The following is a 26,038-nucleotide window of genomic DNA, read 5'->3' on the forward strand; positions in this document are numbered from 1 at the left end:
CCTGCTTCTTCTTTGGCCAAAGAATCTGAGTTCCTGGCATCATGGGAACCACCTAAATATTGTATTTATGGTGGTTACAGGGAGTGTCGGGTGGTAGCCAATGGGATACCAACCTTTAGGGAGACTACACACACTTTATGACCACTTCCTATAGGAAATGGGCATAACCCTGACCAAGAGGGCCTAATTCCACCAAAACCCAAGATGGTAGAAGTTTCCTAGTCATGTGCACTCCAAGGAGCCCCTTAGGTGTGGTATTTGCCTGAAGATGAACACACCTCCTGACTAGCAAATTTTACCACCTGTCCTGGTGCCAAATGTGCCCCAGGGAAGGCAGTTGCCTTTCCCAGGTCTGGGGGAAGCTCGGGTCACACATCAAAGGTGGCAGGGACTTTGAAGTTCCTCGCCTTGGTATGCAGATTTACTAGTCATCCTGTTTGCGGATGTGATGACACCTCCTGCCAGAGCAGGCATTCCTTCTAATCTCAGAGAGCAGTGGCTCTCTCCTCCAGGGGGACAGAAACACATCTGTGGTGGAAGGCTGGTTGATACCAGTCAGCCAGCACACTAGAGGACTAGTAGGTTTTCAGGGGGCACCTCTAAGGTGCCCTCTGGGTGCTTGTCATAATAAATCCAATACTGGCAACCATATTGATTTATTAGGATGAGGTATTTGATACCAAACACCATTATTTTCCGTGCAGCCATCATGCAGCTTGGTCCCTCTTGAAGACAAGTGTCTAGTACATGTTCTAAGAAGGCTGCTCGGTCATTTGCATTATCTAGTAATAGAACTAGACATCACAGGGGCATATCTGCTCATGCATACATGCCCCTCACATGTAATCTAGTGCACCCTGTCTTAGGGCTCTCCAGGCCTGCTGTAGGGGAGACTTCTATATAATGCATGCAGTGACTTTGGCATGGCACACAATGAGAGTGTCATGTCATATATTTGTTCAGGGCTTTTACCTTAACACGCAGTCTGCATTTGCAGGCTGTGTGCAATTTGTGTGTGTGAGCCCCTCAGGGTGGCATAAGATATGCTGCAGCCCTTATGTACCCTCTTTAGTACCTGTGCCCTAGGTACCAGGTGTACCATTTACTAGGGACTTAAAGGGGTGCTAATGTCCTGTGCCAGTTGTGAAACAATCCAACATACTTTGTTTTAAGTAAAGAGTACTGGCACTGAGGTCTCATTAGTAGGCTCAGCATCCAGTAGGCCTAAAAGGGTGCAAATAATGGGGGAAGGTGGCTTCCACAAAGAAGCCCAATTAACTAAACAACCCCACCCCCGACCCAGCCAACATGCCCAGGAGACTCTGCCCACATCTGGGGGAGTTTTCCTCGCTCATGTCAAGCAAGGAAGAATAGGGAAACTGGCTATTTTAAAGCAGGGTCTGCTCTGCCTCACATCCTCCTGTCAAGGTCGCAGCCTCTGGGCAGCTGACCTATCCGAACAGTAATAGGAGCCATCTTAAACTGAACTAGACCTGTTTCATCTTTATTCCCTTCATTGAGGTGAGAGCTTCTTCTTCTGCTAACCCTCTCTTAGCCAGGGCAACACTGAACTTACCCACAGGGGTTACCCATAACTGGAGTAACCCCACCATGACTAGCAAGGTCAGGAGGCATAACTTGCTAATTGACATGGGGTCAGACCACCATGCCACTGAGAGTGCAGCCGTAAAGGCTAACACCCAGGAGAGGCTACTGACAGCTGTCAGTACACAGAACCACACCTTTAGCTCTCCACTGACAGGTGAATAAGCGAGGGAATAGGTTTCTTTGGGTGCAAGAAGTCCTGCTATTGTATTTGAGGGGGTGTTAGAAATGGGGTCTTTGGTTGGCAGTCAGGTTACCCACCCCCTGTCCAAGCAAGGACCCTCATTCTAGTCAGGGTAAGTCACACACAATCCAAATGATCCTGTGCCGCTCTTGTGGTAGCTTCACACTGAGCAGTCAGGCGTAACTTAGAAGGCAACGTGTAAAGTATCTGTGCAATAAATAATGCAATAACAGTGTAAACAGTACAAAAATACACCACACTGGTTTAGAAAAAAATATAATATTTATCTGAGTAGATTAAGGTCATAACAATCAAGATTTGCTAAAAGTTGAAATATCACTTTTGTAATGATAAATACAGTCTTTTAGTTCTTAAAAACAACAATGGTCACTTGCAAGCGCAAAGTACCTGGTTTGCGTCTAAATTATCCACACTGGACCGCAGAGGAGGAGATGCGTGGAAAACGGGGGAGATGTGCGTCGGTTTCTACGGGCACACATAGACGATGTGTCAATGCTTTTCCACGCAGCAAGGGCTGTGCGTCGATTTCTGCCATGCAGACTTGGATCCTCTTCCGGTTGCGGGGTGTTTGGACGCCCCAGGATGTGGAGAAATCCTGGGCATGCAGGACAAAGTCACAGGAGCTGCGTCGATCTGGTCGGCGATGCAGGAAATTTCTGCCACACGGCAGGCACTGCGTCGATTCCTCTCACAGGAAGTGAAGCTGTGCTGTTCCAGCTTGCGATACGTCGATTCAGTAGGCCATGCGTTGAAGTTCTGATCGCAATGCTGGCGCTGCATCGATCTCCACTCGGGGAGCCGGGCTGCGTTGCTCTGGTTCGGCGATGCGGTTCTCACCGCAGGGCAGGCTGTGCGTCGATTCGGGCAGGCTGTGTGTCAGAGATGAAGTCTTTATGGCCCTGAGACTTCAGGAAATAGGAGGCAAGCTCAATCCAAGCCCTTGGAGAGCACTTTTCAGCAGAGCCAGAGGGCAGCAAGGCTGCATGGCAACAGCAAGGCAGCAGTCATTTACAGCAAGGCAGTCAGGTGAGTCCTTTGGGCAGCCAGGCAGCTTCCCTTAGCAGGTTGCAGGTTCTGGTTTGGAGTTCCTTTCCTAGTGGGTTTCTTCTCAAGAAGGTTCTGAGTTGGTAGGGTGGGAGACCCGGTTTAAAAAAACAATTGTGCCTTTGATGTGGGGGAGACTTCAAAGAGTGGCTTAGAAGTGCACAAGGTCCCCTTTCAGTTCCATCCTGTCTGCCAGGGTCCCAGTAGGGGGTCTGGCAGTCCATTGTGTGAGGGCAGGCCACTGTCCTTTGACATGTAAGTGTTTGGCCCTCCATCCTCCCAGGAAGACCCATTCAGTATGCGGATGGGTGCAGGTGTGACTGAGCATCCTGTGTTTGGGGTTGTCTGAGTGAAATGCACGAGGGAGCTGTCAAGTAACCCAGCCAGACGTGGATTGTAAGGCACAGGATTTAAGTGCAGAAAAAAGCTCATTTTCTAAAAGTGGCATTTCTAAAATAGTAATATAAAATCCAACTTCACCAGTCAGCAGGATTTTGTATTACCACTCTGGCTATACTAATGTGACCCTATTACTCTTTTCAGATCAGAATCTACCACTCAAACAGTATATGAGGGTATCCCTAATGTTGGCCTATGAAAGGAGCAGGCCTCACAGCAGTGAAAAATGAATTTATGAGTTTTACACTACCAGGACATATAAACTACACAAGTATATGTCCTGCCTTTTATCTACATAGCACCTTGCCCTCTGGGTTACCTAGGGCCTACCTTAGGGGTGACGTATAAGTAGAAAAAGGGGAGTTTAAGGCTTGGCAAGTACTTTTAAATGCCAAGTCGAATTGGCAGTGAAACTGCACACACAAGCCTTGCAATGGCTGGCCTTAGACACGGTTCAGGGGCTACTTATGGGTGGCACAATCAGTGCTTCAGGCTCACTAGTAGCATTTAATCTAAAGGCCCTGGGCACATGTAGTGCACTTTATTAGGGACTTATAAGTAAATCAAATAAGCCAAATGGGTATAAGCCAATGTCACCATGTATTAAGGGAGAGGGCATATGCACGTTAGCACTGGTTACCAGTGGTAAAGGACGCAGAGTCCTAAAACCAACAAAAACTGTGTCAAAAATTGGAGGAAGGTAGGCAAAAAGTTGATGGTGACCACCCTAAGGCTGTCAGGTCTAACAGTGTGGGTTACTATACCTTGTAGCAAACACTCACTCTTTCTTTTGTCAACTGAGGGGCCACAATCTCCTGCTGAACAGTTGCCTGACTAGTCAAGACTTCTTGTGAGGCAGGTAAGGCTTCACCAGAGCCAACTTTGGAGTTCTTCCTTACTGGAACAGAATCTCCCTGGCTTAGTGGAACATTTTGTAAAATGTGCCCACTTTTCCTACACTTCTTTCCTTGTCTTTCTTCTGGGGTCTACTTTTACTATCTGTAGGTTTAGCGCCTCCAGAATCCTTGGGAGAGGACTAGTACTGGACCAGTACCTCTTTTGGGCTCAGACCAAGCTCATGGAGGACTACCACCCTCTGCCTCCCAAGGGACAGACGCAGCTAACTCTAAGGGTACTAAAGCCATAGGCTTAACAGTAACTTACCCTGGGACAGCCCTTAGTCTTCTGGTCTTTCCTGGCAAATACCAGTCTGGGGATATCAACTTGTCATGCACAAGGGTGTGAATGGCACAAGTATCCCTTAGATCAGTGATTGGGATTCCATTCACCTGGCTGTGATGGAAGTGTCTTCTTCCTTCTGGAATCATGAACCTGCTGACAATCAAAGCAGGGCCTGCCTTCTAGGGTCTTTTTGAGCTCAGAGTCCCTACTACTCTGCTTATCACTAGAGTTAAGGTGGGATGTACTATCCTCTTTTGTTTAGGGGTATGGGTCCCTAAAGGTACTTTTTTGGAGGACTTACCACCTCCTTCTTTTCCTTTCTGTAGGCCAAACCACCCCCTTTCTTGGGATCACCCCCATGTTGCTTTTTGGGTATCCTAATCCTAACCCATTCACCAGCTTTCTTTGCTTTCTTGGCTAGCTCTCTGGAACTAGAAATAGATGTATCTACTAGATGCTGATGTAACTTCTCTGATGTACAGTTTCACAAAATGTGCTTCTTTATGATCAAATTGTAGAGCTCTTCATAGTCCTGCAGCGTGTTACCTTTCAACCAGCCACCTAGTGTCTTTACTGAGAAGTCAATAAAATGTACCAAGGTCGGATTAGAGGTTTCGTGAGTCTCCCTGAACTTAATCCTGTACTCCTAAATGGTGAGTCCAAACCCTCAATCAGGTTATCCTTCATGAGTTCATAGAATCTGTCTCAATAAGTATCTGGAGTCTGTCCCTGCACTTGCCTGAGAACAGTTCCCACATTAGAGAGCCCCAGTGTTTCTGGTGTAACCTTCTCATTTCTCATGCCCTCTCAAAGGCAGTAAACCCCTGAGGTAGCTAAAAGATATTAATATTTAGGATGTGGTTTGGAAAGAAGTTACAATGGAGAGACCACATTGATTCCCTACAGGCAAAGGCACTCATGTTGGATAGTGGACTTAGGAAGTTTAATAAAGAGTACTGGAGGTCTTCATCAAGACCTTTTTTATTGGCCTACTCAGCCATGATTTGTCCTCAATTCCAATATGGGATTGTACTACTATGTTTAAGTGTTAAACCTGAGTGAAATCTTGAAGAAGGCAGATGTCTTAAATAACTTCTGTCTTTACCACCTTCTGCGATGCTTCAAGTGGTAAGGATGGAAACAGATTGACTTCTTGGAAGTATCTAGCCTATGCAGAAGTTATTACACTTTAGAATCGCCTGGAGCGTAGTGTGACTCAAAAAATCTCAATGCTTTGTCATAAAAAGATTAAGCATAGTGAATCTAGATGGGTTTGTTCCGTCCGATTAATGTTAAGGAAAGTATAGAAGAGATCAGCCTTAAAGCACGATATATCTAGAAGGATAGCAAGATACGAGCTCTGGTCAATATTAAAAAATTCGATTAGATAAAGGAACATGCAATATTTGAACTGTAAATTTTACTCATTTGCTGCGGGAATCTTGGATGAATTGTGAATTGCGATTGGCTTTCCCAATTAATATTTAATGCTTACACCTTTGAAATTTAGAGTCAGATTGAATCCTGTATATGTAAACTTGGCAGCCAAGAAGGCCCTTTTAGATAGCAATAACAAATGTACCCCTGAGTTGGATTTTAAAAGAGATGTTGTACACATTTTATTAGATTGTTTATGGTGTTTATCTGTATGTGAAGTATCTTTAAGACATATGGCTTTTTAAATAGGAGTCAACCGATTACATTATTGGTAACCATGAGGTTTTAAAATCTAACAGGTACTGGGGAGATTCTTATGTGCTTTACAGGAAGGCTAAGGTTTAGTGTATTGATATTTGGTTTACATTGCAGAGAGACTAATACTTTTTTATTACTTGCCTTTTAGATACTGTAAATCTGGTTTGGTTTTAGTACTTTAATTGTTACATTGCATATAATCACAATTTGTTTAAAAGACTATGGGCCTCATTAAAATATTGGTGGTAAATACCACCTACCTCTGCGGCGACGGCCGCCAAAAGACCATCGCCGCTGCTACCAGTCGTCAGCCGTATTATGACCACAGCTGGATTGGATGGCGGAAATCCAGCTGTGGCCATGCCAGCGGACGGCGGTAAGGTGGCACTGCTGCAAGCAGCAGCACCACGTCAGTAGACCGCCGCAGATGGTATCATGACACATGATACAGCCTGGCAGTGTTCTGCTGGCGGGTGCTTCTGCTGGCAGCAGCGCCCTGACCTTTCTCCTGCTGGAGGAAACCCTCACAAAAGGTAAGTCGGGTGATCCGACAGGGGAGGGGGTGGGGTGTATGTGTGGGTGTGTGTGTGTGTATGTCTGTGCATGCGTGAATGTGGGTGTGTGTTGCGTGTTGTGTGTGTGTGCGAGTATGGATGTGTGAGTGCGTGTATGTTGTGTTGTGTGTTTGCATTTGCTTGTATGTATGTAAGTGTATGTGGATGTGTGTGTGAATGGATGTCTGCATGCGTGCTTGAATGTGAGAATGGGTGTGTGAATGCGTGTGTGCGTGTGTGAATGAAGGTGCTTGAATGAAGGGGGAGTCTGGAGAGGGAGGGGGTGGGGAGGAAACCTCGGGAGGGGGGAGGGGCAGGGGGGCAGGGAAGACACCTGTCAGTGACAGGGAAGGAATTCCCTGACACTGATAGTGCCGACTGCTATGGTTTTCGTGGCGGTAAGGAAGCCACGAAAACCATGGCAGTAGGTGGGGTCATAATCCAGCAGGTGGGCTAGTGACAGCCGCTGGGCTGGAGACTTTAGTCTCCAGCCTGACGGCCATTATCGCCATGGGGGACGGTGTGGTACATTGGCGGTTTGGCTTCAGCCAAACCGCCAATGTCTTAATATGGGGAAAAGTACCGTCAGCCTGTTGGCAATATTTTTCTCCATTTTACCTCCGTCCGCCGGGATCATAATGAGGGCCTATGATCTAAATCAGGCTTTTCCAATGATTACCTCTTGAGCTACTGGCAGCTCTCCAGCGACCTGTAAGTAACTCTCCTAAAAGTAGACCTGTGTTTGCTTGGCAAAATTCATACATGTATACCAAACTTGAAAACATGTATTGGAGATGAAAACTGTATATTTCTAAACTTGTAAACTGATCTTTGGAGAACAATTGGTGAATTTACAAAACTTATTTAAAACTGATATTTGCAAGACAAATCATGCAGTGTGAGGGGAACCTATTACTAATAATATTATCTTGGTGCTGGGGTATTACGTCTATGCCTGCTATGTATTACCCACCTATACACGTTCCACATTGGCAAAGCCTTTTTACATTACTGCTGGCAACCATGCTTAATGCAGGCAGGTGATCACTGCAGGTAATATTGCATATGGTAGGCACTAATGTAATCTTGTCACAAATAAGCACTAATAATACTAGGAGCTTGGTATGGTTTTCATTGCACTTATTGCAGAAAACCTTGAAGATCCCTGGTCTAATAAATGTATTTTTTGACTGGCTGACAGTTGCTTCTTTCCAATATTAGTTAATCAACATCCTGATGCAGTGTTTTCCATCTATTGCTCTTTACAATCAACCACCTCTTCTAGATGGGAGTATACTTGTATTACAAAAGTCACTTAGAAGTCTGCTTTCTCATAAATGAACAATTAACCCAATTTAAACTGTGCCCACCAAATGTTCCACCACTGTTTCTGTGTTTAATGCTCCTTATTCATGACTGGAGTGACTGCCAGTGGGAAGTCTGAACAGACAACACTGATGCTCTGCTTGCATTTTTGGACAGGCCCTCCACGTACAACAAAGCAGAGGGCTCATGCCTTGTACTCTGTTAAGCATTGTCTGCCTTCATGCGTGAAATATTGGAGGACTTTTAAAAATGGGACACTGTGAGACAAGGATATGCAGATGCTACCTGAGAGGTTGCAGCAACAGATGTGAGAGGACTCGGTTGTGTTCTGAAGGACTGTAATAGAGAGGAGGCAGCTTAGGCTCACTCAACTCTATTATCTCTTGCTGTCAATATTCTACCATTCAGCTGCTTGCTGATTGGTTCTTAAGTGAAATATTATCATCTGGCCACAACAAAAAGGGGTATTTCAAACACAGAACTTCTGTACAGTCTGCAACCTCTGTAGTGTAACACATAGGAAATATGTTTTTGCCCTGGCAATTATGTTGGACAAAATGGAGAAATCCAATAAGATGAGGAGTGTGAGGGTCACCACTTGTATGTGTGCCAGGCTAGGAGAGGAAGGCTACCAGTAATTCCCAGCCCTAGAGCAGGCTAAACCCCTGCAAGATAAAACAAGGAGATTTTGGGGATCTAGATGCATGTACAAGAATCCATCCTAGTCCTACCAGATAAGATCACAAGTAGAGTAATGAATGGAGACAAACTTTAGAAGAACCAGAATCTCTTTCTCAGAAAGACATGTATTTTGTGCCTTCTCAATCTAGCCAATCTCATGATCTTCAAAATGTCAAGCTGGGGCCATAGGCTGAGGAAGATCAATCCCCACCACACATTCCAGTGTAAGGGCTCTTATCTACAAGTTTAGATGTATTCCACTGCAGATAATGGGGCTAAAGCAAACAACATAAAGCAATAATTATCAAGATATTGTCAAGGCTCTTCAGCTCTCAGATTCTAAGCTGAGGTTCTCTGAGAAAGCTAAAAATAGAGGGTTATGCCAAACACAAACATACCACTGCAATTGCATCCTCTGCAGTGTCACACACAAGGAAATCATGTTTTGTCTATTGCAGTCGTATTAGAGAAGCCATAATGTACGGAGAAAACATCAGCACTGCAAAGAGAGAGAGAGGCAAGAAAATGAGGGTAGAGAGCCACCTACTCTACATTTACCAGAAGGAGCTAGACCACTGCATGATAAAACTAGGAAAATGCTGGGGGAGGGTGCTGCATTTCCTCCTCAGCTAGTATCTTCAGAACGTGTTCCAGATGAGAAAATAGATGAAGGCAGGATTGTAGGCCTATCTCTGGAAGAACCTCCGCAGTCAGCAAACAATGTCTAATGTTCTTTCTCCAACTAGTCAGTTCCGGACATTTTGAATGGCAAGCTGCATGCACTAGGCTCATGATGCCTGACCATGTTCCCAGCTTGGATTCTCCCCACTACAAGTTTAGATGCTTTCCATACAGATGATGGGGTCAAATCATGGTACATACAATATGTGTTGTCAGACTGTTGTGCACCCCAAGAAATGTAGTGCATTATTTTCATTAATAATATTTATTACAAAAATATATGAAGGTTTTCAATGAAAAATTTATAATAAAAGGCATCTCAGCTCTCAAATTCCTAACAGCAGCTTTCTTAGACAAATATCCCCTCACCCCCAGAGAATAACATAGGATACAATTATACAAACATTTTAGATTTATCAGAACCAAGATAATTATCCTCTACTGTGTATAAGCCATAAACGCAGTGAACAAAGAAAGTGAGGCCTACAATTACCATATGTCTATCAACACTACCCTCCCATGATCATCCTGCCTTGAAAGATCCCCAGCTTTGCAAACCGTAGGATGCAAAACCAATGCTGGCCATTTCTGTTAGTTGCTGAATGGACCTAAATCATGCCTGAAGACTCAACATAACGCTTTTGAAGAACAAACAATAAAGCCACTGCAAAAAATGCTCAATGACGAGTTGTTTCTATGATATTGAATTTTATCCAAATAAATGATTATCACTACTTGATACTGCCGAGTCTGCATTCTATGTTAAACTGAGTATCTATTTCTGGGACAAAGGGCCCTACCTGTGGTCTTTGAAATGTATATAGACACCAGTTATATATAATAATTATTTGCTCTTATAATGGGTTATCAAGGTTTTGGGGCCCCATATCCTTTACTCAGCCTGAATAACTGTGCATTTGATATGGATTTACCTGAATAGCAAACAAAAAAATGAAAAATTAAACATATGCATTTGAAACAGTAAAATCTGTTTAGTTTTGATGCATGCTCCTTGGTTCTGACATCCTGTCCTTGATCGTCAACCAAATTCTGCTATGCCTTACCTATTTGTGTAATACCAATTAGCACCTAATACAGAGTTTGAGTGAACATTCCTGAAAATGAATGTGCTGTGCTTCTTTATCAGGAGGGTGGATCATTTTATTCCACTTCCACTGGGAACAGCCTCTGGAAATGAGCAATGACAATACCCACCATGGATATCGCCCATTAAAGGCGGATTGCCCCATGACTAAGACAAGAGGATTTTGGATATTAAACACAGTGACAAACATTGTTCTAGTAAGCATCCAATGAACCGTGCTGTGTTGTTTACATTTAATGGAAGTAAAATGAAGGCATCCAATGACTCAGTACCACGAACGCTAATTTTTTTAGATACATGCTATGGGAATATTATATACCTGACTGCATGATGTCATACAGTTGAGGAAAAAATACTTGAATATTGCTATACATGTTAATACTGTACCTTCAACCTCTCCAGGTATTTCTCCAAGAATTCTTTTGAAATATCTACGTAGTCAGTGGGCATTTCTGATGTATCATCTTTTGAATAGGATTCTGGTTTCACTGCTTCCATATACAATAACTTGCTTTCCTCAATTAGCTCCTTCATGCCTGGTTGCATCTTCTGTAAAGAAAAGGATAAGAGTGTTACTTTTGCATGTTGTCTGTCTGCCATCATTGACACTTCAATAAAGGGCCTTCTGCTGTGAGAAAAAAGCAAAATATAAAAAACTGACGATTAAAACAATAGCAGTCTAAATTGGCTACTGTATGGGCCCTGTAAATCATACAGATTTGTAGAGGTTGAACCTGCAAGGCAGATTAATGTTGGTTTTCATACTGAATTAATAACATGAAGATATTTTGTTAACAGCCTAAGGTCTGATGGGTCCATATCTTGTAAAAAACATCAAAGATGAAACTTTTTTTGCTGTAGACTATTTATGATCCTATATTGCACTCCATGGGCAACAAACTGGCACTACACATGGGGGGTTGTCTCTTTCCAGCGTTTCTGGGCAGTTCAAAACGTTCTGTAGTTGTGGAATGTTTGTGGAGGAAAGGTTTTATTTCAAGTATCATACAAACTCAAAATCTAGCAACAATCTATTAAGCGGAATTTGTAAGGCAAAAAGGTGGTGAACTTGTTGTTGCCGTTAGCCGTTTCAAAGATTGTTTTAATGAAGCAATAAGTGGATATGCTTTGGATGGCTTTCAGGTGGGCATACAATGGATACACTTGCCCTACCTCTAAGAATAATCACTGACATAAAATTAACCCCCAGAAGACAATTCAGCCAGTACTATAAGGGTTTAGGCAAAGCTTTTCCAACAAGTGGCTTGTGAGTTACCTGTAGCTCTCCAGCTACTTATAAGCAGATCTGATATCTGTACACCAGCCTTTGCTTGGCAAAGTAATACATGTATACCAAACTTTAAAAGTGTGTACTGGAGATGGAAATGTGTGTTTTTTCAAAACTCAGAAACTGATCTTTGGAGAAAAATCGCTGAATTTCTAAAACATATTTAAAACTGATAGTTGCGAGACAAATCATGCAGCATGAGGAGAACTTATTACTTATATTATTACCTTGGTGCCGAGGCATTATATCTATGACTGTTATGTATTACCCACCAATAGGCGTTCCAGGTGGACAAAGCATTTGTACATTACTGCTGGCAACCGATCCTAATGGAGTGAGGTGATCACTGCTGGTAATCTTACATATGGTGGCCACTAATGTAATCTTGTCTTATGTGGTCACGATTAAGCACTAAAAATATTAGTAGCTGGTATGCTTTTCATTGAACAAAAGTAGCTCTTATTGCAGAAAGGGTTGAAGATCCCTGGTTAGGCTTTCACTCCAGTTCTAAGGCTTCTAAAATTCACATTGTAAGAATAACATATTTCCAGACACTGTGAGTACAACAGTTATCTGCCGAATTAAGAACTACACGCAATGTAGGATTATCACATTCACATTTGCTTTCAACCAGATGTTTCAACCTGCTAAAAACAAGAAAATGTTCATGTGAACACAGGTCTGGTAATGGACAAAAACAAGCTGAAATCGGTGCAGAGACACTAATCTCTGCTATTATTCCCAATTTATCAGTGGCTAAACCTTAAATGGATGATATTCCCACGTCCAAGATGTAGACAAACGCTCTATGAAAATTTCCAGGTTTAGAAATTCTGATGCGTGACTTCTCTATGTGCTACATTCAGACTGTAGGTATATGAGAAATAAATCAATGTCTACAGACTCTTTCCCTGCCAATACATTCTCCATCTTGCCTACTTCAATATTCTTGGCGGTGGCGTTAGTGTTGAACTAATTTACGACTTAATTGCCTTTACACTCCTGGATAAATTTATTATGCTGAGTGTGGGAGAGTGATCTCTTTGTTGTAAGACTGATTTAGATATGATTACGAAAGTGCTGGTCACTGCATGGTGTATTATGTTTAGTGGCTATTGTTAATATTTGAATATAAAAAGCGTGGTTTCTGTAACCAAGGTAGCACAAACTCAGAACCAAACTAGTTATACTAAATGCTGACGTCCTCTTTCGAGTTTCCGATCTTTCGAAGGAAAAGGAATCCTCACGTTCACCAATATATTTCAATGGCGGTAAAAGAAACTAATCTGCGTCAAACGTGTTTAACAACTTTTGCTCACCTTTACAAACTGCCACGCCAGCATTTAGCATTCCAGTAATCTCTTGGCAGTGCTGTGAAATTCCAGGTTAACATTCTACAACAAGTTTCTACAGTCAGTGAGAGGAGTTCTCTCTCAGAGCATTACTTCCGGGGAAATATGGAATCTTAGAACCAATTGGCAAGCTTCTACAATGCTTGCCCTTTTGTATTTATCCTTAGGCACCACTCTGTCAGAAGAAATACTTACTGCACCAGATTCCTGAAACAGACGCCTGCGAGGAGGAAGGAGTCGTCCTCTGAAACCTGCTATCACACTTGTGACAGGTACGATAGACACATAGTTACCAGCACATACCATCAGTTTTCACTGGGCACCTATCTTACACAGTGAATTGTCTGACGTGCAATCTTCTTGATGAGACAACACATTATTATTCTATTTATTTATACTACACCCAAAATCAAACCTATCTTATTTAGGCTCCAATTAGTCAGCAGAAAAGCCAGACTTTAAGGCGCTATGGAAGCAAAGAACGTTCCTTTTTAATGTGAAAAGGAAGTGTATTCCATAACTTAGGGTCAGGAAGGTGAACCTTCGTTCCCCTCTGGTCTGCATTTTGTTCAACAGTGACAGAAATTTAAGATCATCGGATTACGGCGGCCTGATGGGCGAAAACATATTAATTTACTTTTTTAAGTACCAAGTGACCACGCCCGAAAAAGCCATTTATAATCCGAGCCTGAGGAAGGCGCAAATGTGTTTTGGACCTAGTCCTGAGTGATGGCTACTATAGAGGAAACTACGTTCTCGAATTTAAGGTCTTCTTAATCGAAGGTAAATCCACTCATAGTTTACGCTCTCTTACATGGTTTACAAAAGTCTTACAACTGCCTTAAATCTGGAAATCTGATTATTAAACCAGACTCACTATTGATAAAATAAAAATGTGCGCTGCTGCTCTTCCAAAAACTGGACAACAAGGCTCTCTAGCTGACAGAAAAATACATTTCGCTGCAGGCACCTATTAGTATAGAATTCCATGAGTAAGCATGCTGGTCACCCACTGTGCATTTAATGCAAAAAGTGAACTAAAACATCCATTAGAGACAAAAATATGCGTTCTTGGCAATAACAACTACTGTAATTTTGGGCATGAAGTTCATGCTATCTGCTTTTGTTATACACCAAGCACAAATATTACTGCTTCTACCTTTCACAGGAATCAGACTTTTCTAATATTGGAAGAGCTCCAAGCTTGCCACGCAGTCATACCCTGGTGCAAAAATCACAAAGTCAGAAACCAGATATAAGTTATTCCCCCTTTCCCTTCCTACGCATGCTTTAAGGCTTCCAGCAGATGCAGAATTGTTTCTCTAACAATGAGTCATGATTTTACCTTGGGTGGTTTTTTGCCATCGGGGCACAGCGGCGTGATAGTTAAAGCAACGCAAGTCACTTCCTCCTTGGCGCAGGCACATAGTGAACTCGACAAAAACAATTTACCCTCTGATGATGCTGCCCCTTGGTTGAAATAAACTAGTCAATCTGAACTGAAAATACTAGTCTTGTCCTGTAATCCTTTACTCTTTAAAATGACTTTTCACAAAGTTCTTGCTAGTAAATAACAGGACTCTGTTGTTTTCATCTGTGGTCACCCAAAGTGGCATTTTTGTACAGAAATGAAGCTTGAGGTTTGATAAAGTTTTCAAGCTATGAATGTAATTTATCAGAAATTTCCCTACGCTGGACCTATCAGTCATGGATGAGATGGAGTATGCTCCAGAGAGATTACCAGTGGATGAGACTAAGTTGAGCGCCCCATCATTGCTTTTCTTTGTTTTTCTCAAAGAAACACCATAAGAGTGACAGCCCAAACATGGGTGCCGTGCTCACTATGCCATATGACTGAGCCTGCACCTCACAGATAAAGCCCAACTAGGCAAAAACGTGAGAGATTGCTTGTGTTTTCTTTCAAAGGGTGTCTCCTGTCAATACTGGCTATACTGTGGTTGTGACTAATTTGGTTGTGAGTGAACTTTTTTAGTAACACAGTGCAATAAATAATGGAATGGTATCTGTGTACTGCAGTAATTACCAGTGGCTTGGTTTGTTTCAAGTATCCTAGCCACTGGTTTTTAGGGTTGATCCTGTGAGTGCATGCACTAGCACATGCGTCTCGCATGCAAGGTTCTGTTGTGCTCAGTGAAGGTCTTGGAGCCCCCCTGTCGCTCACCATTTGTTGGTTAGCGTGGCACTCTTCTTTACAGCCTCGTAATTTGTCAAGGCATGTCTGTTTCCATTCCTCTGGGTGGAGCAGGGATCAAGCTCTAATTGATTTCAACTTAATTAGTGCCTGTCTGTTGCTCCCTACGTGATCCAGGTACTATTTTGTTCATACTTCCAGTGCCCTGCAAACAGAAAGGTTGTGCCTGGAAAAAACCTGCCTAGCAGAGCAAACAAAATTGCAAAGTTTTATTTTTTAAAGTGAACTTTATTTTATTTTGTTAAGTCGTCTTTTCTCATTTTCCATTACATTTTGTTTGTTTTTGCTCGTGAGCGCGGTTGTCAAAAGATAACATTTAACTTGTTAGAAATATGTGAAACCCATTGTATTGCAAATGTTTGTTTATGTTTATCATTTATTTAGGATCAAAACACCGGTAAACTCCAGTAAGTACAAATAGGAGTCATATTTTACTGCTGGAGGTCGATGGCCCTGAGAGTATTATTTCTTATTCATGACAATATGGATTAGTTTTCGGCATGTAATCGCGTTTCAGAGAGGTCTATTCTTTTTGCATATGGGACAGACTATGAATAAACATTTGTTGACTAAAGAAAACTTTAACAAACGGTGAATTTGGCCTATGTATATTTATTATTCCAGTTTTTAATTCAAGCTACCTACATTTTTAGGCTGACAATATATTTTATAGCATTAATTTGGCCACAGCATTTTTAAATGTCAGATAAAAAGAACATTAACTCTCATAAGTAAAAGTAAGAGGTACAACTCATTTACACCACAGAGAGGGACCAGAGTTGGTTTTACAATCCCGGGTCATCAATATAAATGAGTTTTGATGTAGTTCAAAGGTCACAGACGAAGATATTTGGGCTTCTTGAAGCAGTACACCAAGGTCCAGTCCTGCAAAAAGCAACTTTTTGCATTTTGGCCCAATCTCTTCAAGTAAGTGGCATCGCATTGCTGAGACTGTGATAGCTCGGTCTATCAAAACGTTGACCACATTTTTGCTGTCACACATTACGGTTCATAAATGTGGACAGGTAAAGCTGAGGTCATCTGAATTGACCTCTAATTCTAAAAAATATATATATAAATAATTAAATAGAAGGCAGCATGAGGATGAAGCAGAAAATTAAGACAAGTAGAATGTAAGGTAGAGGTGTCGTGTCACAGCTGTGTAGGTATGGATGCAGTGGAGAAGTGTGGCACAATGGTTAGAGCGGCAGAGTTGATACAGACATTTGGCCCGGGAACAGGGTTCAATTCCTGCCTTGGTGGGTCTTGGGCTCAATTCCCTTGTACGAGGTAATTCTCACCTTGGTGCCTAATCTAATTAATGGGTCCCACTCTGTAACTCTGGGCAATAGCTTGTTTAATCTCCACAACGTCCCTCATAGCGCTTGGATGCCTGGCTTCACCCTGGGGGTTGCCCAGGAGTGGGTGCCTCACAGGGGAAAGCCAGGAGTGGTTCCACAGCGGTATGCATACAGTGCCTTGAGACCCTAATGGGTGAGTAGTGTGCTATACAAGTGTGACATTTACAAGCAATCCTACCACACAGAAGGAAGGTGTATTTCACCTAGTGCTCGGAGGTTATCAGCAGGAGCGCTATATGATACTCTAAATTACCAGATAAAAAAATAAGGTATGTTTTAATTATAATTAATTAATTTGGACTTTCATTTATATGGTGCTTCAAAACCCCTGATGAGGAACCAAAGTGCTTTCAGTGAACTTTAACATACTACTCTATACATTTTGGACATAGAGAGTTTAGTTCAATGCATATGGTCTTTGACTCTCTGCCCACTCACGATCATTTTACTACTACAAGTGCAAGTTCACACATTATGCCAACATTGTGTGTAGTCCAACACAAAGAGGTGGGGCTTCTTTAGAACAAAAGAAAAATAAATAAATGTACTCTCACAGAACCAATTTTCCTGGATTAAGATATAATTCCTATTTAGACATCAAAAGTTGTCCATAGACAATATAATGACCAGCAGCAAACTCTTGTTTTGTTGCGATCAATTTGGGTTCATGAACTACTCGCATGTCCTTATTTGCACCTTTTTTCTAATATGTACTCAAACCTTAGATGGAAAAGGTTACAGGCACAAGCAAAATTGAAAAGTTTGTCCTTACTAATTATTAAGTGATTCAAAATGGACTCCATGAACTACTCAGCCACAGCCTGTGCTGACATAAGCAATATGTCATTTGTACACTCTAAGGTGAGCACAATACCAACCTATATGACCTATCCTTCTGTCTCACTTGGATGCTTCCATTCAACAATTCCAAATTATGAAAGCTGCTTTAAAGATTGTGTCTACATCTAAGCCTAGGCTTCAGTAGCAACATACAGTTAATACAAAGACGCTCAAATTTGAGGTCCTCAATAATCATAATGCGGCGCCATAAGTTTCACACCCAGGAAAACAGAGAAGTGATAGTTGGATTGAATGTAATAATCTCAGCCACTTACTCCGGGGTGCAAACCAGTCCATATCAGACTGGAAAGAATCATATGCAAATCAACCTTGGCCGGCTCAAATGGGAACCGTCCACCCCGATCCTTGTACCCAGTGTTTTATCCCGTACAAAGTTTGCTAGGTAAGGCCTAGAGAAATTTGCATGGGTGAAATACCACAATTTTCCAATTTGTACAACATTACAAATATCTCATATTACAAACTTCCCATACAAACACCAAAAAAATACCGTTTGTAGACATGAACTCAGAAGTTATAACAGAGTACACAGCCAACAGAAACCTTAACATGTAGATTGACAAACTTACAAATTTGTTCTTCTTTATGATCTTTTCCCATCTTCGGTTCACTTTTTTCAGTTCACTGTAGAGTTGTGCTCCTACATGTTTATTGCTGACCTTGATCAGATCCTGTCCAGCAGTATTTATGGAGCTGAGTATCTCACCCCATTTTGAGAGGCTTTCAGACGGAATCTAGGATTAAAGGTCAACAGATTTTAGGTTCAGATGCCAAAAACAACTGCCATAGTCCGAAGACCAGCCCTGGCGTTTGTTTCTTCTATATATATTCAATTGTCAGCAATATCTTATATACCACTACTAACAAAGACTGGCAAAAAAATAAGTATCATTATAACCTGAAAATGTAAGCTTTTTTGGCTTTGCCAAAGCTTGCTTATTTTTACTTAAAGTGCAAAACTTGAACCAAACAGACCAGGCGTCACGGACCGCAATGCCAGGCTGGTGAAAGAAAACATCTTACCAAGTGTGTCCAGCCTCTTGGACTCCCTATCTGGGGGTGCAGAAGGGAATGTGCCCTGGGAGGTGGAGGCTTGGATGACCGAGCGGTCGGGGTGGGGTGTTGCATCAGGAAATTCGGGTCATCCCATGCAGGGAGATGGCGGTGGGAAACTGTCCTGTTTCCAAGAGCCCCTGTGCAGGGCTTGGAGTAGGTACCCAGTAGGACATCTGTAAGGGCTTCATTAAAGGGGAACAGGGGTTCCAAGGAGAAAGCCCCAGACTGAAGCACCTCTGTTGGGAGGTTAGTCTTGACTACAACTCAAGGAATCTCAAAGTCCAGGACCTCGGCCGCTCTCTGCTTCACCATTGAATATGAAGCCCCCTCTTTCATAGCGACGGAAGGGTAAGACAGCATTCCAGTATGTTAGGAGGTACTTGGGGTGGGGTCTTGGAGCTGGTATTCTAAAGGATCCTATGACCGCTCCCCTTCCTCACCGTAACCTAGCCCGTCGTAATAAGGCCATAGTAATAAGGCTTAAGACATGGGACAAGGCCCCTATCGGCGCCAGAGTCGGCATCGTAATATGCCCATCCGGCTCTGTGTTGGAGTTGGCAATGAGGATGGGGTGGCGCCACAAGGGGGCCCGGATGGCATCAGGAGCATCAACGTCAGAATCGCCACCGGGGAAGGTCAAAGAGACACCAGTGCCAATTCGGATCCATTAATTAATCCCTAGGTGCCCCGAGAAGCAGAGGCCAAAGTCATCGACGAGAGCCCAAAGGGGCCGCTTCCGACTCTGCAGGATCCGAAGGCACACCAGCGAGTTCAGCCTGCCCAAAAATGAGGCACATTGCCTCATAAAACTTTTTAAGCTGGGCAGGGGTTGCTGCAGCTCCCAGAATTGCAAGGAAGCGCAAAGTCTGCCCAGACCAGGTTCTGCAGAAGGAAGCATCGATCAAAGATGCTCCCCTTCCCATATCTCGTCAGTCAGTGGATGACGTGAAGTTGAAGAATGTTTCACTTTTTCAACTTTTTTTTATGCCTCAACTTATCTGAATGTCCTGGAGTGTGAGGAAAGGTGGGGGTGACCGAGATCAAGACTTACGTGGAGCCCACCACCAGACTGCCATCAGCTTTAGGGACCACTGTCTCAAAGCCTTTGGATTCATGACCCGGCATTCTGAGCACAACTTCAAATCATGATCGTGCTCCAGACACCAAAGGCACACAAGGTGCAGATTTGTCATGGACATCGCCCGATGGCAGACTTCATAGGGCTTGAACCCGGTCCTACGTGAAGACATCCTTTGGCGCACCAGGAGTAGAAACACTAAAAAAAGCATTAAAAAAAGTCGAAAAAAAACCAGTCAAAAAGTGACTGAGGGGTAGCTCTTTATTCAGATTATCGCTGGCTGGTAGGGAAAGAAAAGAACTGACGTCAGCGTGAGGGGGTAGCACCTATATAGGACCCGCGACATCATGTCTGCCATGGACAACACTTACGATGGATGTGGTCCTGATCGATGTCACCTAATGGCACACAGGTACTGCTCAAGAAAAATCTCGAGAACAATTACACCTGGGGAAATTCTAAGGTAAGGAATCTGCAACTAGATATATCCATGAGATAAAGTGATCTCAGAATTATATCAGTTAATGAAAAGATGGCAAACCTTACAACAGACAATCTAAGAAAGGGCATCAAAATGATAGTCCTGCCCAAGCTCACCTTCTAATGTGATACAGTACCTTTAACTTTTGATAAGGACCTAATAAAGAAATGGCACGGAAAACTTAGTAGCTTTATATAGGCTTCAAAATAAATCAGAATCTCATGAAAGATATTTAGAAGGAGAAAAGACAAAGGAGGTCTAATGACACGATATCTACAATATTATAGTGCGGGTTCCAGTTCAAAAACTTTAGAATGCTGATAGCAGAACTTGGTCATTCAATAACTGGTTCTATTTTTATAACAATAGCAAAAGGCTTTTCAACTGGGAGCACCTTCTTATACATATTTGAAGCACCTAACTATTTTAATAAAGTGTGCCTGGAGGTACTGTAAGCTGTATAAGAAGAGAAATAATAATAATTATTATAATAATAATAATAACATCTGACAAATCAGGTGAAAAATGTGATTGTGTGGGACAATCAATTATACAAATAGCCTACAACAGCATGGAATAGAAAAAGTTATCTTCTGTGTTTTTTGTCAGATTGCATTATTATTTCTCTTCTTTTGTGTCTCCAGTATTATGGATTGTCTCATTACACTTATGATTTGTGTCCTATATTTGGCGCATCCCACAGGACCACCAAAATATTGCTGATTCAGCTAATACAGTCCATGGGGGTTTTACTTCTATGTGTAGTAAGGTGTATGCTTGTTGATAGGTGCAAGAGTATCACTATAGTAGGGAATTAGGAAAGTGACAGAGAGCAAAGGATAAAATGGAGTGGAAAGTGGACAATAACTGCCGTGTTTTCTGGTGTTTCTATCTTCAAAATTCTACGGGATAATAACAATGGTGATGGACAGCCTTTTTAGGCAATTCTTACAGGTAACTGAATCTCTGTCTCTGAAGGCTGAAAAGGGTTGCCCAAAATGTATGTTTTGTGTTGTTGTGTGTGTTGTCTGTAGGCAAGACTTACAATGTGCTGTCTACAGCACCAGTTTACTTTTAACATCACAAATGTAGTTTGTAAAATGTTTCATCTGGAAAAACAATATCATGGTGAGATGCCAACTTTTAAAGCCCTAGTAACATGTACCTTTGTTGGATGTTCTTTACCCACGCCATCCAGCCATGGTTTCAATAGGTGGATGTTTTCTGTATATGTTGCCCAAATTGACAGAATCTTCTCCAATGCCATCCTTGCATCATGAATAGACTTGGTGCAGGATAATACTTCAGATTCCATGTTTCTAAATGTTTTGTCAAGAAGCTCCATGGAGTGATCTACGAGGAGAGGAACAGATGAAGCCATAAGCAAGCAATACAGAGTGTTCAACTTCCTTGTAGCAAAGATCTGAAATAACTTTTCAAATAAGACATTTATAGTATATTTGATAATCAATGTTATACTGTTCTTTGTACCATCCAAACCATTCCCTACCCTTTGCCCAACTACACGGTGCTCAGATATTATAAGTATGGTTGATAGGAGCATGAGGAAATTATAGTGTTCTATTGATACGGTACAGCATGAACAATTCTCTCTGGAGGAACACTTAAAGTCAAAAGTAGAGAATAACTTACTCTGTCAGATTTACACGCACACATACAGACACACACAAACACATGTGCACACACATACACCTTTCAATCCTTGTCTAGGATTATATTTCAGTGCTGATTGTTTTGGAGCCAGTTACACCAAAAACCACACAGGAGAAAATCAGCACACTAAATACAAGTCTCTGAATGTTGACATACAAAAGATGGTGTTACATCTGCTCATGGTGTTCTATGAGACCCTGTAGAGCTTGATCACTAGAAGAGTATGATCATGCGTGCTGTTAATCATCCACAAAGTAAGCCAGTTCACCGCAAGCCCCTAGAGTTGCGAACAAATTATGCTACACACATTTTCAAGCAAAAGTAATGTATTGACATTATTATGGTCTCTAGTTCACGAAATCACAGACAATGTTACTTACACATGAATAGCATTTATACTATCACACTGCTTATCTGGACATTAGCCCACAGGCCACAAAACAAAACCACCTGAACTTTAGCTCCACCTGTCACATCTCTGTAGGATTTACCCAAAGCTCAGAATCAATGCAGCCACCAAACCTCACACCTCCAAGTGCATCCTTCTCTCAGTTTCTGAAGGAAAGGGTAGATTATGTCAAGGGTGTCTCCAATACATCATCCCCAATGCAGTCCTGTTTGGACTTCATTAGGGCCAAGGACCAGAGCCCCTGTGTCTCACACCATACACATCACAAGAGCACTTACTGCATATACCTTCTCTCCACCGTTCTAAGAAATATCATAGCCATCTCCCATATGGACACACTTCAACCATGAACTGCCACCGCACGCCAGCAGCCAAACTAAGCATACCAATGTCCTGTTCATCACCACCTGTGAGAGACTGAGTTGTTGGTTGACTGGGGTGTGAGCCCTGGTCAAGCCACAATCCCTTGCAGGGTGAACCAAAAAAGTCACAAAATTTACCTGTGCTGAACCCTGGGTAGCTTGACACAAAACGCAGTCAGGCTAAACTTAGAGGCAGTGTGTAAAGTGTTTATGCTGCACACAAACAGTAAACTGGGAAAACAATAAAATTCCAAACCAATTTAGAAAAATAGAGTAAATTATAATAAATTATTTGACACCAAAGTGACAAAAATCCAATCAGTAGAACCTCCTTGTGAACAAAGAGTAGGCATGTTAAGAGGATGTCCAACTTCCACCTTAAGGGCTCAGGCAGGCCCATAATCATGCCCTTCAGGTTCCTATGGAATCTTTCAACAAGCCCATTTGTTTGTGGGTGATTGGGTGTGGAAAACTTTAATGTAACTCTCACTCCTTCTACATTGACTTCATATAAGCAGACATAAAGTTGGTGCCCCTGTCAGACACGACTTCTTTGGGGGAAGTCCACGCTGGTAAAAAAAAAAATCCCCATTAGGGCCCTAGCCACAGCACGTTCATCTGCAGTCCTCAGAGGAATGGCCTGTTGTCAGGGGCTGTCTCAGGGGCCAGGGACTCAATAATGTTGATGCCCACCCTTTCAAAGGGACTGCAAATAATAGGGAAGGGATGCAGGGGTGCCTTCAGCTTTTCCCCTGTCTTCCCATTAGCCTGGTAGGTCAAGCAGGATGCATCTGAGTACACTTTCGTCCAAGGCCAGTAAAAGTGGAGGACAAGCCTGGCAAAGGTCTTGCCCTGCCTTTGATATCTTGCCAGGGGAATTTCATGGGAGGGCCCTGTAGAATTGGGGATCAACCAATGCCCATGTTGCCCCATTCACATGTGTCTTGGGCTCACTCTACTGGTCATTCTCCCAATAGATGCAGTGATCTCCAGAGGTGTCATGAGCTGCCTGGGCTCCAGCCTGCTGTCTCAAGCCCTGCAGGGTTACAGACTCTCTCTGTTCCTTACAAAACCCCTCGCTGGTGGGTCCCCCTTCTGCTTGCCATCTAACAAACTCAGGCAGGTCACCAAGGGAAGCAATGTCCTCCTCAGTGGGCTACAGCGCAGCCTCTTCTGACACCCCATACGCCTCCTCTGGAGAACACTCAGGGGATGGCTTGCCACACCCCCTGCCCTCTCTTGGCAGCTGGCAAGGCCAGGCTCCAGCTCTAGGCTAGCTCCTTGACTCCCTTTCTGGGCAGCCATCGACCTGGTGATCACACAAACCCACTCAAGCAAGTCCAACATTCCCAGGTGTGTCTTGAGCTCCACTTCCTTCCAGGCATTGTGCTCAAGATCATTACTTAGCAGACAGTCCATGGGCATGGAGTGGCTTGCAGCCACTTTCAGAAGACCTGAGACCCCCAACCACTCAAAAGGAAATGCCGCCACAGGGTAGTGGCTGTCAGATTGTCTGCTAACACAACCTGGTGGAATGTATTAGGAATCACTTGCTCTGAGGACATCAGATGACACTTTACCATAGTAAACTGGCTCCTTTGTTCCTCAGACTCTCCACCTTCTACCCATTGATGGTGACCCACTGCCTATACTTTGCAGTATTAGAAGGCATGTGGGCCTTGGGGACCATGTCCTCATCACTCAGGGACACTATGGTAAGCTCACTGACTTCCCCGCTACTAACTGGGGCCACCTCCTCCCCAAGCACTACACTAGCGAACCCCAGGGTGCTACCTCCGGTGGGAGGCTGTGCCCTTTTGGGGATCTTGGGATCACCCTTGTCGTGCCCATATTCATTACACTCATAGCACTTGTGGTTGGACCTGTTGTGATTCTTGTCAGAGAAGCCTTTCTTCTGGTGGCCAGATTGGGATTAGGACCCTTTCCCTACAGAACTATTTTGGGGACATGCGAGCAGGAGCGTAGCTTGGTCACTGAGATGGGGGGGTATGAGCTTCAGATTTTCCGACAATCAGGCTGGCGTATAGCATTTAAATACATTATGCGACAAGCAGGGTACATGAGAGAGACTTAAGGGGCAGTGGAAAGGGAGAGGGTGTGGATTGGTAGGAGCACAATGAGAAAAAATACAATACGTTGCAAAATAACCTACATTTTTTAAGACTTTCATAACCGGGAGGGAGGGAGTGTGTTTGCGTTTTTGTATGTGTGCATGTGAAAATTGCTTATGAAACCTGACAGACACCGCTCCATACCTGACTGAAAGCCCCGGTACCCAACTATTTATCAGAAAAATACATTTTTAAAGGGTGTAACACCCCATACACCCCCCTCAAAGCTACTCCCCTGCATGAGAGGACTTCTTCTTTCTATCTCCCCACTCTCTTCTGATGGGAACCTTGACCACCCTTTTGAGAGCCCCCACCCTCCCAGATACCTTCTTTAACACAGGTACTAGCCCAGAGGTCCACCTCTTCAACAAGTTTCCTGGGGTCAGTCACCTTGCTATCTACCAGGTGTTGTCGCAGCTTAGGAAAACAGATACTGAGCATGTGCTCCCTCAGAATCAGGTTGTACAGCCTATTAAAATCATCTACCTTACTGTCCCTCACCCAGCCCTTCAGTGCCTTGCTGGCATAGTCTATGAAGTCCACCTAAGGCTGGTTTGAGAGTTTGTGGCTGTCCCTGAACCTTTGCCTGTATTTCTCAGGGATCAACCCAAAATTGGAAAAGGAGAAAGTCTTTCATGGGGGCATACTTGGTCTGGTCCTCCACCTCTAGAATCCCCAACAGAGGCATGTACCTCAACAAGCAACAACCCACCCCAGTACTCCTCTGGGACCTTGTGTAACCTTAGGACTACCTCATAGGCTGAAAGCCAATTATCTATACCATCCCCAACCACATAACTGGGCACCAGGTCTTTGAGTATGCAGACTCTCACCCCTATAGTAGACACTTCTGATTCGCTGCCACCATTACTGCTGGACTCCATCTGCTTGGCTCTCAAGCCCAGCTCTGTGAGACTGAGCTCACGAGCCATTCTCCTCTACTCTGTAACCAGTCTCTTCTCTGCCATTTTTAGTCTGACTAGTTTCCATGCCTCCCTCTTATCCTCCAGCTCTACTTGTGACAGGCCTCTGGAAGACACATTGCTCCTTGCTCCATCCCGGGTATCCTGATTCTCCTGGGGCAGGGTGTTCTCTCCCCTCAATTCTGGGTTCTTCTCTGGATCCTGGTCCTCATCCTCATTTGGTCCCTGGTCCACGCACGGTCATTCTCCTCTGTTGCTGCTTGCAGCCTCTTGATCTCCTGAAAGCCCCTTCTTCATGCAGTGCTTCTGCAGCTTAACCTTAGTAAGGCTGTCAATATTCATTAGCTCCATCTCCATGACAGTAGAGGAAGG

The 26,038-nt window shown here is 43.3% G+C and overlaps 1 protein-coding gene across 9 annotated transcripts in view; it reads right to left on the reverse strand.

Annotated features, from left to right (window-relative positions):
* SYNE2 (spectrin repeat containing nuclear envelope protein 2) overlaps positions 1-26,038 on the reverse strand; it is a 1,823,309-nt gene that overhangs the window by 1,607,487 nt on the left and 189,784 nt on the right. For all 9 annotated transcript variants that reach the window (XM_069207355.1, XM_069207357.1, XM_069207362.1 and 6 more), the window contains exons 16-18: positions 21,332-21,519; positions 18,121-18,285; positions 10,865-11,026 (exon numbers count right to left, since the gene is read on the reverse strand). In XM_069207355.1, the coding sequence (XP_069063456.1) occupies positions 10,865-11,026; positions 18,121-18,285; positions 21,332-21,519 (515 nt within the window). The remainder of the gene's footprint in view (positions 1-10,864; positions 11,027-18,120; positions 18,286-21,331; positions 21,520-26,038) is intronic.

The sequence above is a fragment of the Pleurodeles waltl genome, chromosome 9 (genome assembly GCF_031143425.1).
Source record: "Pleurodeles waltl isolate 20211129_DDA chromosome 9, aPleWal1.hap1.20221129, whole genome shotgun sequence".
Taxonomy (NCBI): Eukaryota; Metazoa; Chordata; class Amphibia; order Caudata; family Salamandridae; genus Pleurodeles; species Pleurodeles waltl.